At 29.7% G+C, this 14982-nt stretch overlaps 1 protein-coding gene across 2 annotated transcripts in view; it reads right to left on the bottom strand.

Moving 5' to 3' along the window:
* Positions 1–1629: 1629 nt before the first annotated feature.
* Positions 1630–14982, bottom strand: part of LOC143241077 (ras-related protein Rab-39B-like) — a 50973-nt gene continuing 37620 nt past the window's right edge. Inside the window, exons 3-4 of one of the 2 annotated variants that reach the window (XM_076484586.1) lie at positions 10370–10658; positions 1630–3035 (exon numbers count right to left, since the gene is read on the bottom strand). In XM_076484586.1, coding sequence (XP_076340701.1) covers positions 10374–10658 — 285 coding nt within the window. In that variant the 3' untranslated portion in view covers positions 1630–3035; positions 10370–10373. Of the gene's footprint in view, positions 3059–10369; positions 10659–14982 lie in introns of both variants that reach the window. The other variant, XM_076484585.1, reaches the window with a different exon arrangement.

Genomic DNA, 14982 nt, shown 5'->3' with positions numbered 1-14982 from the left:
AAAATTACAATATTATTAATATGGTGACTAACTCAAACTGTAATAAACATATAGTTGGTCAAATGATATCACAAAATGGCAATTTTACAAAAATACTTAACACTAAATATTTATACAATACAAATGAAAAGGATGTCATGCTGGTTGCTAGAGTTTTACTAAGAAAGTACATGATTGAATGAAATAATAAAATGTACAGATGAACCTTTTCTTCTGTTAGCCCATTACTTTACCCTTTTAACTAACTAACTCATTCAACAGAAAATTTCTTTTGGAACAACTCTTGACTAACATGTAATTAATTGTTTAACTATAACCTGATTATTCTGATGATGTTTACTTGCTCTTTTGATTATTTTAATCATGCAAAGAAAATTTAATTTTGAAGAAAAAATGTGAAGATAATGCTAATTAATGGTAACCAGATGTATAGCAGGTGTTGTAAAAAGCCTGGATATCATTAACTAATGGTAGCCTGATCTATTCCAAACGTGTTACAAAGGTCACTGATGCAATAACTAGATAAGTACGAGTTGTGTTGTAGAAGGAACTGAAAATGGTAATTAACTGATTTATAAGTTAAGAAATAATTTATTTGCTTATTATTATTATTATTCTAATTACATATAGTTTATTACTATGACATATATACTCCCTCTCTTTTTAAAGTAAAATATCTCAGCAAATAAATTATTTTTTAAATTATCTTAATTTTAGTTCACTTCTTTACTTCATACACAGTACTGGTTGATGTTTGAAACAAATTTTATGTAAATAACAATATTCAGTTCTAATCATTTTAATTAATTCTTGATTAATAATTCACCTGATCACTTTTACTAAAAATGTCATTGTCTTAAAAGTAAATTTATTCATGAAAGAATTGGTTAGTATAATAAAAACATTTTTCTTTTGTTGTTTTTACTAATTAAACATTTTTTAGATAAAACAGCACAATATGATTTCTCCTTTGCTAATAAGCATTATATTTTACCTATTTAGATTATTTAAAAATTATAATTTTCCTTTTGAGAGGATTATCTGTATTTGAGTAGCTTTTTAAATTTGTTTAAATAGACAATTTGTTTATATTTTCATTTATGATTTGTTACATGTGATTACATACATTTATTGTTACAATTAGCTTGTGAATCTTACAATAAACAATCAATATATAAATTTATTTTTAGATGTCCATCTTTCTCATTACAGAGTGACCACTTTAATTGAAACTGATGTTATCTTTACAAAGTATTTCTCCATTTATAATATTAATTTTTTTAAATTATAAAATTCATTTTGGTAAATGCAAATGCACAAATTTTTACTTAGTTTTCCTTGGTTCTTTGAAGTTCTTGAATACAATTTCCACAAATTCAATGCATCACTTTCCATCTTTTTTTTAATTACACACCTAAAATTTAATCTAATGTACATGTGGTTACTTAACTTTCAATTCTCATTGTTGAGATATGTACTCACAATACCCTACAATGTGGAAAATGACACATCAGGAATTAATACACTTATCATATTTTCTATAAGATTTGTAAATTTGAAAAAATATTTATAATTCTTCAAACAGTAAAATTACTACAAGAACATACAACATGAACAGAACGTTCTATATTTTCATAGCTACAAATTTATTCAAATAACAACAGAACATGTAATTACAGCATCGTATACTGAAGGTAAGCATAATAGAAAACAAAATAATTTCATGTTTTTGTTAATCTTGAAAGAGAGCATCAACTTTAATTCTGGTACACAGAATTACCAGGTGTTATATTAAACACTGTCAAAAACAACTACAACAATACAGAAAATTCAGGATAAAGTTACCACTTTTTGCATTGTTATGACTAAGTGAACGAAAATCTTTTTCATCAATAATTTCATATTCTTTATACAGCTATAACATTAAGAGTGAATTTTTCTTCAAATTATTTAAAAACATTTTTCTTTTGTTCTATTGCATCAGAATTAACCATAAAAATTACTTACTTGTTTCACCATCTAAAAAAAAAGTTTAGTTTTTAACATGACAATTTAATGATGCATGGCAGGTTCACAGTTAAAATACAACATATTATTTTCAATGGAGAGAACTTATTTAAAAGATCATAAACCCAAAATATATAAAATATGCACACATTTAATAATAATTTAAAAGCATCAAATAACTTTTGTTTTCTGTCAAAAAAAGATATTTTGTTAAGTTAACCTGGTTCATGAATTTTTTAACAACGGAAAGTATTGAAAACATGTTTTAATTTTGAGTTAATACCAATTATAGCAAAAACATTACTGTATTGTTGGAAATATGAAAGTTCCAAATATCTAACAGTTGATGATGTCATAAATCACTGAGCACAGAGTAAGCTAACCTAAGTTGCAATTTCAGTATATTAAACTGTACAAAACTTTAAACACAACTGAAGCATATTCTGTAAACAAAAAAATAATGAAACAAAAACAGAGTGGATTTGCCATATAAACAATTATTATATGCCCTCATATAACAATGAATGCAAACATTGGCACTTGTGATTATCTACCACTATAATTTTAACATTTTTGCTTACTGTTTTATTTTAAGGTCAAATACACAACACATTAATGTTTTTAGTGCAAGAAGAAAAGCAGGAATGACATGGTAGAGATAAATACAAATTTGAATTTAATTTTACAACATAATTTTAAATTTTCAAAATGAGAATCAGAACATTTATATATACATGACAATACAGGAATTAAAGCATTGCCTATCATTTTGGCACACAAAACCAGGCAAGATCTCATGAAATAACCATGTGCAAAAAATCTAATAATGTTATCTAAAGTACTATGCATATAAACTTATGCAAAATAAGGTATGACACTGCAAAAGGACTGGACATCTAGCAAGTCACTACTGTGTTGTTCTTGGGATAGAGTACAAAACAGTCTAAAATATAACAAGGAGAGACATCTTCAAGTAGAAATGGAGACGGGTAGTCTAATCAAAGGGTTTCTCTTCATGTGCCATATAGCTAGTGTGTCAAGAGTTAACAAACTGTAAACATGAAAAGATATACATAGAACACAAGTAAATGGAGGTTCTTTAGGTAAACTGAGTGTAATACACATCATGTACAGTGTACGTTAAAATACATGAGAAAATGTAACTTATTTGAGAGCAATGAAATACCTTTTTCTTTCTCATTTGAATAATTTGTAAAGAAACATAAAAAGCCATGTGACTTCTAAACAAACTCATTTCAAAGCATTTTCTCAAATACTTTTAGTAGTGCTGTAATACAATGGTTTTATAGCAATAACCCATTCACCAAGAAAATATGCAAATAATGCATCACAGCCTTGAATGAAGGTAGTAATGAAAATAAAAAGTACCAAGAACCCAATCTATAGAAGGTTATTGCTGCTCCATGCAGAATTTATTAAGTTCAAACATGATATTATGCACCAAATTCAAGAAGATCATGAATGGCAGCAGTCTACACATCTTTTGTATTGAATGCTCATCTAAGTAGTTGGAAGGTTATTCAGCAGTGAAAAATCCAAAGGACCTACCTCAGTGAATTCAATGACTTCACTGTTAGGGAATGAACAGGTCACATGGAAGGCACTTTACAGTAAAGAACAAATAACTAACTTAATGTGACTATACTTCTGTTAATTCATGTAAAAATCTTGAAATTTGATACCAGTAACCACGACAATAAATTTAAAAGTTTACTATTGATACATTTCATAAATATGGCTGTGTGTACCTACATTCAATAAAAACTAAAAAATGTGGTGAAAAGTTTACTCATTATGTATTTGTTTCAACTCAATCTTCTGTATTTTATCTTTATATACTACAGTGAAAAATAAAGAGCAACATTAATTGATTTATTTCACCTGCATGAGAGAGACTTGAATACCCTCTAGAACTTACAGACAAGTTCAACAAATATAAAATTCAATGTAGTGTATTATGCCTCTTAGTGAAACAAAATACAGTGTCAAAGAAATTATATAATTTCATTTTAAGACCTATTATTATCAGCACGTTTACTCATAGTCCAACCTACTGTAAGCCAACCAAAAAATAAAAAATACAATAAGGTTAATGATGAAAAACTAATTATTTGTGTAATAAATATTATTTCTCAGATTTCACATAAATATTGTATTTTCTTAAAACATAAAATATTTGCACAAGAAGGTACTTGATCACAATAGTAAATTTGAAATGTAGGTGGAAGTCTGACATAAAAGTTAATACTATAACTGTCAGTGGATATTAAAACAAGTAATCTAGCATAACAAAAAGTATGCTTTGAGAGAATAGTCTCATATAAGAAGTCTAAACTTTGTTTTTCAGTATGTATTAGTTTGGATTTTTTTAGCTGAGTTTCATTTATGGTAAACAAAATATTTTGTTTTGTAACTTTTGTATAGTTTCTAAAGTAAAGATAAATATTATGAAAATAAATGCAGATTCTTATGAAAAGTGGACCTTTGTTCTTCAGGAGAAAACTGGGAATGGTGGTATCATCGAGTAATATATATATATATATATAAAACGAGTTGAAAAACATCATTAAAGTCATCTGCTTTTCCAGGAAATGTCTCATTTCCTGTATAATATAACTAGTGACAAGAGCATTATGTAAAAAGGTGTTAGAATAGTTTGCTTAATAATTAGCTAAAAAATTAAACATATGTATATATAAAAAAACATACTTAAGTGTTTAAGTAAAATAAAGGAGATGCCTGAAGACTGATTAAAAGAGACAAGTTATGCTAATCAATTTATACAAACAAGTATAGAAAATTGTCTTAAATGAATAGTATGTTTTAGAAATGTTAGGGTTCACACTACATGGAAGAAATAACTAAAGAATAAAAATTACTTTTATGACCGAGATGAAGCCAGTGATTTGAGATCACTGATTCCACAAGGTTGAACAGTGTTTAGATTAGTAATCCAATAAGCTTTTTTTATCTCACTGTATGTCACATATATTGGTGATTGCATTTTTTACACAGTATAAGATAATGTTTTCTGTTACAATTTGAATATTTTAGTGTTTCATTGGTTGAGCTTGTCAGAAAATGAGTTAGTAGTTCTTATACACTTGCAGGTCTGACAACAAATTTTATTGCAAAGATGACAACTATTTTTGGTGGGATGCAGTTCATTTTTTGTGTGAACAAGGATATTGTTCTGCATTTTTGGAAGGAGACAATGGGAGTTTCAAGAAATATCTGTTGAAGGAGATGATGTTTTTTCAGAATTCATGAAACATTTGTGAGTTTAAACTGATAGGTAATAACAAGAGGAATTATATTTGAAACTTTAGTATTGCCATGATTTAGGATGTTTTTCCACTGAGTTTTGTTAGTTTTTTTCAATCTGTTTGCTGATTTTATTATCTTCATGTCCTTTTGTAGTATGGTTTGTTTTAGATACATGGTGTTTCCTTTAGTTTGTTTCATCTGCACATATTTTATTTATTCTAAGAGCTTGATTGTAGCTAATGTTTCACTTACTTTGAGCAAAGTGAAAGTTTTTATAGTGAAGTTACGTGTTTTGTTTTGTACAAGTCAATGTTTTAAATTGCATCCTTTAAAAAAACTGTAACATCAAGAAAGTTTATTTGAGTAAGCAAGTAATCAAAAGTCAACTTTATTGTTTTTTTAAGGAGCTTGCATGTGAGATAAACTTTAAGTGATTCAAGACTGGCTGTCTAGATGAAAAATGTGTTGTCTACGTAATGTTCCCATGTATGAGAATTTACAGGCTTACTCATAAGAGTTGGTTTTCAATATGACCCATAAAAATGCTAGCATAATTTGGAGCCATTTTGGTACCCAGTGAAGTACCATTAACCTGAAGGTAATGTTCATTATTGAATTCCAAGTTGTTCAGAGATAAAACCAAGATGGCAAGATCAGTTACTGTTTGAGTAAGTGAGTAACTGTTTGATAAAGAATTTAGAGTTTCCATTCCTTCATCTTGTGTAATATTTAGTATAATGAGAAAAAAATATCCATTGTGCAAAGAAGGCTATTAGGTGGAAGCTGTCCATTAGTATAAATATCCTTTATGATATTAATAAAGTGAGTAGTATCCTTTATGTAAATATGAGTGGCACATGGAATACATTTTATGTGTTGATAAACAAAAATGGAGAGCTTTTCAGTAGCCATGTTTATGTTAAAAAATTATGGGTCAGCCAGGACTGTTTGGTTTGTATACTTTTTGGTAAGAGAGAAAATCTACTAGGAAAGGTTTTTTAGGGTATCAACTACCAAAAGGATTCTTTTTTAATTTTATTTTATTAGTAACTTTGTTACTAATGGCCTGAAACAATCCAATAAGACTGCTGAAGACTGTTTATCAGAACTTGAAAGCACATATCATTAGCACCAAACCACACATTAAACTGGCTACCTGTAATGTTATCTACAGACCTGTGAACAGATGCACTTCCTATGATTACAACACAGAAAACATCACAACAATAAAATCTGACATTTTAATGAATTAACCAAATACCTGTGTAGACTTAACCCTTGACTTTCTTTCACTATTCACACAATCTAATACCATTCACTAATTTTCTTGCTCAAGGTGGATTTCACCTTAACTTTTCTGATATCCTGGCCTCAATCTTCATGTACTCTGTTTCCTGTATCATTCTCCCACTTTTGTCTTCTTCTTATGAATTATCCCAATAATTTCCTATTTCTACTACTAATAGTCTTCTACCCTTCCCTGTACAAATTCTACATTTCTCTCCATTTGATAAACTACTAATACCTCACACAATCTCTGTTACTGAATCAGCCCAACCAAAGATACATTTACTTTCTCATAGTGATCTGTTTAGTTCTTATTTAGGTCCTGCTAGATTTATGATCACAAATCACATTTCCCCAAAAATGTCACATTCTATAAGTAAGCAACATTTGTTCTTCTTATGGTTCTGTTGTTTATTCTTGTTTACCCAGAAACCTTTCTACTCTCTTATCTCTAAAATTCCAGAAAATCAATATTAGCATAAACAGTATATGTGCTACACTACAATATTCACCAGTTCATCAGTCTCTTATAGAATTATCTTCATTAGAACACACTAGTCCTTCATTTCTTAGCACCAACTTTAACAATGACCAGCAATGCACTATTTATAATTCATCAATGTGTAAAACACATCTGAAGAAAATAGATACCTCTTTCTTCCTTCCCTAAAACTTTCCCACCCTCTATATCAGGATTTTAATGACATCTTCACACCAATATCCATCAACAATCAGTGTGAATTAAGTGGAAAATTACTCAACTACAACAGAAAACCACTTTTCCAAAAACTTAAAAAAACTAGTTGAAAATGACATTGTCAACATGCCAAATTACTAATGCATTACATAAAAAAACTGAAACATATCTCAATTTCTTGCATTAAAACCACCAATCACAATAGAAGCACATGATAACAATAGAAATACATACATGATCGTAATTTTTGCAACAAAAAGCACCTGATCCTTGAAAACACTTCCTCAGAACTCATGAATACTATTAAAACATTATTTCAACAATCTGTCAGTATTCTAGATAAAGAAATTTTCCACTATTATCACCTGTAAAATAACTCCACAAATTTACAATGAAAACCAATACATGCATTGTAAAAAAAAATATCAAAAATCATCTTCCTACCAATAAAACCAATTCAAAAAGTGTTTCTAACACTAGCAGTCTTTCAAATCCTCTTCTTTATCATAAAACTACCATAGCATCAAGCACTCTACTATATACTAACACAATCACTTTTTCTCACAATAAACAGCTTAAAAAATGTTTAACAACATTTCATTAACTACTACACATAAGACTTCTCATATCTGTTGAAAATAACAGGATCTCATAAATCATACAGGTAATGAAGAATACCTCATACATATCATATATTGTTAATCTTTCAGACATTATAAGAACTCAGTCTTCTTAGAAAAGTTATCAACTTCTGCCCAAATAACAGCTATATTAATGAACCAAACTTCTCTCTGACCTTTATGAATGATCTAGAAAACTAAGGGTTCATGCGTTTTTTTCACAGCAAATCCCACCCTTTTGAAAATCAACTTACACCAAACTTCAAAGAAGTCTTTATGGTCACCTCCACCAAATACAGAATTATATTTAGAGAGTTATATTAAAAGCAATAGGAAATGGCATAATACAGACTTTAAAATATTCCAAGCAATGTCATAATAATATTCACCAAAATGAAAGAACTGGTCTAAACAATCTTAACTTGAACAACATCATAATAAAGCCAGCAGACAATGGTGGAGCTATGGTTATTCTTAATAAAAATGACAATATCATGGAAGCTAACCAGCAACTACAGGACACTAATTTCTTCAAAAAAGAAAAACTCTTGCACAATCTTATAGAACTTGGTTTATTAATATTGAAACTGATAATTTTAAAGAACTTCTCCAAAACAATAAAATTAACAATAAAACCTTTTAGGATTTGATACCCAGACAAACTTTACATGGTAGATTTTATCTCTTACCAAAAATACATAAATCAAACAATCCTGGTTGACCCATAATTTCTAATATGAACATGGCTACTGAAAAAGTTCTCCACTTTTGTTGACCAATACATTCCCAATTGGCTACAAAAAAGGAAGGTCCACATTTTAAAAGCTCTCAGATTATAGAATTTTTATCATTTTGTAATCAAGACTTCTTGACCTATGTGTTGTGTTTTTCTGAAATCATGAATGCACATTCTTATGAAAATGATTTTTGACAACATTTTAAGAAATATTTAAAAATACCAGTGACATTTAATATATATTTAAAACAAAACTTGTAACAAATAAAATAAAAATAAAAAATGCAGAACTGATATATTTTGTAACATTGTGAAGATTCAGAAACAACTGTTTTAAAAGCATGTATTACACTGTAGGAAATAATTGATTTTGGTTGGAGCAATAAGCTCTATTTTCCTATGAAAATTTAGAAATCAAGTTTTCAGCATTTAACACACACCTTTATAACACATAAATGAAGACCTGTGCTAGAAGTTTAAAATTTCTTTAACTACGACAAATGAATTAGGTTACACATACATACACTTATATCTGTGTTGATACAAGTTCTTAAAACATAACTTACTAGCAAGTGCTACATGGTGTATGACAGGTTTCAGGTTCAAACCTGAGGCAAGGAAATACATACATTGCAAAAATAAGTTATCAGATATTATCCAGAATGTTCAATAGTGAAATACGTTACCCTTTTCCATTGTAGTCAGAATCCTACAATTTTGTTTTGCTAAAACACTTTGTTAAGTACTTCTAGAAATGTTCATAAATATTGCTTAAAACAAACACAGTTATCAAAGTCCATAAAAATACTAGACAGCAAAAAACCTTTAATAAGTAAATAATATAAATTTCCAAGTTAATGATAATGTACAAGAGCACAAAATAGCAAACTATGGCATATATAAAAATTTAAATTCATTACTGCAATGAATACAAATAAATAATAAGATAAGGAAAGATTTATGTACATAAATAAATGGTAAAACTATTCATACAATAAAATATTTAATATAACAATATTTGAATTAATTTTCTATTTCTTGTGAATCACAAAATACAAAGATTTGGATGGAACAAAACTCAAATAGGTACTTGATTATCTCATTCTATCAGGCTGTCTTTTATCGTTTTTGTAAATTGCAATTATTAAATGTTTTATCACAGTCTTAAATGATGCAACCTAAATTTAGATGTGCAAGTTGCAACATCACAAAAGCATGATCTTAAACACTCATGCTTATTTAGATATGAATCAAACCCACAATTTTTTGTCTTTTGCATATTTAAAATTATTTAAAAACAATTTAATATATTACACAATCATCTATTAAATTTAACTTATCTAGATATATTAAAAATAACGTGGAAACCAATTTAGAAATTATCTAAAAGGCATGTGTCTCCTATAATCAACACATCAAACTCTTTGAAAAATAAAATTATTAACATTTAGAACTTAAATTGATTTTATCTTTAATATTTTAGGCAGATATAACTATATATTAGCAATAACCATATATCTGGTCTACTTACACAAAATAACTCTTATATTAGTCCAGAGGTTAAAAGATCTTATTTAAAAGACTAATTACCTTTCCCATTATATATTTGACAAGGTAGAAGTCTCACTAAAATTGATGTTTTAACTACAACAAGTATTCATAAAGGTCTAAATGACACTTTTCAAATGCTTTGAAATTCAAAAAAGCATCTTTAATGAAATTACAGATATTTACCATTTTAACAACAACTTCCACTTTCAATTTCACCTTCTTCTATTTGGAAATGTGCTCTAGGATTTGCAAATCCCACTTTTATACCATCCCAGTCATTCTGAATCTTGAATACACCACTCTGAATGTTTTCATATACATCTTGAGCTATAAGACGAAAAGCTTCTTCCACATTTTTACCCGTCTTAGCAGAGGTCTCTATGAAATGAACACCATAAAATTCTGCAAATGCTTTGCCTTCTTCAGAGCTCACTTCTCTTAAATCTTCTATGTCAGTTTTACATGCTACAACCTGGGATATAAAATTACTTAAATCACAATTTTTGTGACAAAAAAACTTCTATACCTAAGATCAGACAATTGCACACAGATTAGGTAGGTAAAATGAAGAAAAGTAGTGAAAAATAGCTCAGCATTGAAAATATTTGTCTTTTATAATGTTCAATTGAAACTTATTCTAATGCTTGGTTATACAGTTACTGTACAAAACTTTGTATGTATGTATATATGTTTAGACCTGACTTGTACCTTCAGGGTTTCTATTTCTTCCCTGTGATTTTAACTGTTATATTAGCTAGTTATTTAATATTCTACAGAATTTTAAATTTTAGGGGAATTTAATCCTGGATTGTAGCACTTCAAGTCTGTAGACTTATTTCTGTCTCACTGGAGAATAATTAAATTTGTTAGAGTTAGATTTATGAATCTGATTATTTGATGACTGAATACAGAAAAAGCAAAAGGCTGTTTATTAATAAAATCCAGTGAAAGTAGACCATAGTTTCTAGCAAAGTCACTCTAGAGTCAGTGTTTTGGCTTCTTTGCTGTTTCTTATTTGTCTTAATGAGACTCATAAGGAGTTTTCTGATAAAATTAAATGCCAGGGTATGTATACAGCTGTACTCAGGATGTTAAGGAGCTACATAATGAATTGAATCAACTGAGAAGTTAGACTAATATCTGTCAAAGTAAATGTTTCTATAAATGGGAATCAAACATAATAAGTAATAGAAAAAACACTCAAGCAGAACAGTGATTTAATTACTGCATGTAGTAAAGCTAACTGAAATTACTGATTAGCCCTCATTTACAATGCTATTTTGATATCTTTATGAAAGATACTGCTTCAGATGAGGGCTACCAAGAGAAGTCTGAGAATGGGTTCTTTTGCAAGGGCAACCAGGTTTGTTAAAAAAATTATCTCTACAGGTGTGGGGAATAAGTTGACTAATTGGATAGAAAAGTGGCTGATGGAGGAAAGAGTGTTGTTATAAATGGAGTTCAGTCAAACTGGAATAATGTCATAAATTTGGTACCTCAGGGCTTATTGTTAGGACCTTTGTTCTTTTTAATTGAAATAAATGGCACAGTTGAAGGAATGGTCAATAAATTACTTAAATTTTCTGGTGATATTAATGTCTTGGTTGACTGCTGGCAAGGAAGAGGATTCTGTTGCTTTATAAAAGGTTCATTTGGTGAATAAATATCAAAAGGCTTTTAATTATATAAACTACAAGATAAAGCATTTGGGTTATCATAATTTGGATTACAATTTTATTGGGAATAACCTTAACAATATTATGAAGAGAAATTATCTTTGTGTTCTAATTAACCTGTTTCTTAAAGCCATCCAAAACAGTTTTTTCTAATAGTAGTGCAAATAAAAATTTAGATTTTATCTACAGAAAGACTAAATTGAAATCTAAAGAGGTTATAATTTCATTGCATAGGTTACTGATTAAGGCCACATTTGGAGTATTTTGTTCAATCATGTTCCTTACCTTAAGGTCATAGAAATGTTGGAGATAATTCATAGGATGGCAGCTAGAATGATACCTGGGATTGAAAAATTGTCAAATGAAGACAGGTGTAAATAGTTTTTCAGGAAAAATGAAGAGTTAGAAGGGATATGATTAATGCATTTAAAACTGTTAACACAACTTACAACACTGATGCATCATATTTTTTCATATGTATCAATAAAAATGGTAAGACTAAAGAGCACAAGTGTGTATTTTAGCAGGATAGGAGTATCCTCAGCTAAGACATTCATTATTTAACAAGGTAGTTAGCCAATAGTATAGGTTGCCTTCAGCTGTAAACATTAAATTTAAGGGAAGATTTGATAAATATTTCAAAAATAAAGGTGGTCTTTCAGTTTTTCTTTTATAATGAAAATGTTATTCATATAAAGTAATTTCATTGTCTTTATAAGTCACTGTTTGTCAATTCACACATCCTGGTTTTACGATACAACCATAATGGTATCCAGTGAATGGAGAGGACTATTCCCAGTCTTCCCTTGGTTAACATATAGAAACAAATGCTATTGATGTTTCCACATGTTAAACACTAGGTCATTATTCATTGAATTTTCCACACCTTGCCATGCAGCAAAGAAGACAAGGCTATCATTTTTGACCCATTGGTGCAACAGGTACAGGGTAGCCAAAAGCAAGTAGTGAATACTGCTTCAAAAAGTGAAAAAAGGAGTGTTGTACCATTGATATCATCCACCAAGCAGTGGTTTCCAGCTTATATTACAACTAGTGGTCATCAGAGATTTGAGACACAAAATTCTCCAAACTTTTCATTACACAAAGATAACACAGTTATTTTGCCTGCATCTGAGTTAGAAAATTTAACATTGGTATGAATATTGTATGGTGTGTGTTACACAGAGAAAAATATAGTTTAAATAGGCTAAATTCCAGCAAAGAATTGATGGCTGTTCTCTGGATATTGTTAGCTTACTCCCAAAGATGAAATGATGGCCTCTATATACACACACACACACACACACACATCAACTACTTCCTGAGGTGGGCTAAGGCTTATCCAGTATTCAATACATCCACAAACTCTATGAATGATGTGCTTCCAAAGCATTCAATAGCCCAGTTTGAACACTTGATGAGATTTGCACAGATCAGGGAAATAACTTCAAGAGCCATATGTTCTGTGAGTTGTGTAATGTGTTGGGTATGATGAAGATAAGCACTCTGCCTTATCCCTCCAAACCTGATGGTTTAGTGGAATGTCAAGCATAGTTTACTAATCCTGAATGAACCACCTCAGATGAAATCTTACCCAGTGTCATGAGAGTGAATATTTCATGCAACTGAGCAGCTCAAGTAACTGTTTACTAAAAATGCTCTTGTTCAGCTTAAAAGTCTGATCCTGCAGGTATAATGTATGGTGCTCTAATTAAAGCAAATATCCAATTTATAAATACATGAAATTTTTGAGTGGTTAAGGTCTATGTCACTTGACATTCATGAGTTTGTACATAAATATCTAGGATAGGCCACAATATGACAGAAGAGGTGCTACAATAAGACAGTGAAACTATTAATGTATCCCATAGAAAGTTGGATGTGATTTGGGTATGTTCAAACAATACAGAATACCCTTGGTTCTGGCTAGAAAAAACTTCATCTTGTACTCCAATGAGTCATTCCTTTGACAAATAAGTAACAGAAATCAAGAGACATATAAAAATGCACAGTGCATATCAGACAACTGTGTGTGACTGAGGAAACTTTGGTGCACTGGTGTGACCAAAAGTTAAAAGAGGAGACTATAAATTCAGATGATGACACAAATATAGTTTTATCCAACTTCAACTCTGTAGATGAAAAGGAAAAAGCTGAAAATACTTTTGCTATTCAGGATGAGTCAGATGAATAAGTGCCAAATCTAGAGGGAACAAACAACTCTGGTGATCCACTGAACCATTCATCCCTTATGACTTCCCAACTGATAAGGCTGAGATTAGCTTCAATAAGCAGCTAAGAGTTAGATAGTTAAATGATCAATGATTGAAAGAAAGTTCTGATCTTTGCTTTCCAAGCTATCAGGTAATGTTCAAAATTAAATAAATGCATGCACTGTGTGATTTACACTCAATTACCATAAAGCTATGGCAACTGAAGCTGGCAGATGTAATACCTGGTTGTGCTTTTCATCTAAAACTACCCTATACCTAGTTTACAATTGTCACCCCTAATGTTTTATAGCCTAGTTAAAGTGATGTAACAAAGAGGAATCATAGTGATAACATCCCAGTAAGTAGTGGATGAAATTATGTAGAAAAGAACAAAAGTTAGATACAGTGTATAAAAAAAATAAGTATCTTTCATGTTTCTTTTATTAAAAATAAAAATATTTCAAGAAAAATGATGAAACAATTTATTTATCTCCCTTTTTTTCCCCTCAATATTTTCTTGGTATCCCAAGACATCTGCAGCACATCAGTCAAGAAACATTCTAGTTGGCTTAAATGAAAGTGATTGCTAGGAGTTCAGGAACTCAGTTCAAAGTGTATTGTAAGGTATGATATTAATACTATATTGCATTATTATCACTTGATAATCTGAAGTTACTAAAGAAAGCTGACTGCAATCCTAATGAGACCAAAAGGGTTTTGCAACACTTACTTTCCAAGCTATCAAGCAGTTTCACTATAAGAGATATTCAGCTACTCAAAATAATTAGCATTGTTTAAGTTAGTATATGTAATGCTTAGGTTATTAACCATTTGCACAACTAATGACAACTAGAAGTAAGAAAATTAGCTTAAGTGTTTTTGCAATCTTGGTTTCTGAGCTAACATA

This window comes from Tachypleus tridentatus, chromosome 13 (assembly GCF_004210375.1).
Source record: "Tachypleus tridentatus isolate NWPU-2018 chromosome 13, ASM421037v1, whole genome shotgun sequence".
NCBI classification, from domain to species: Eukaryota; Metazoa; Arthropoda; class Merostomata; order Xiphosura; family Limulidae; genus Tachypleus; species Tachypleus tridentatus.
This window is presented reverse-complemented; position numbering and strand designations above follow the sequence as displayed.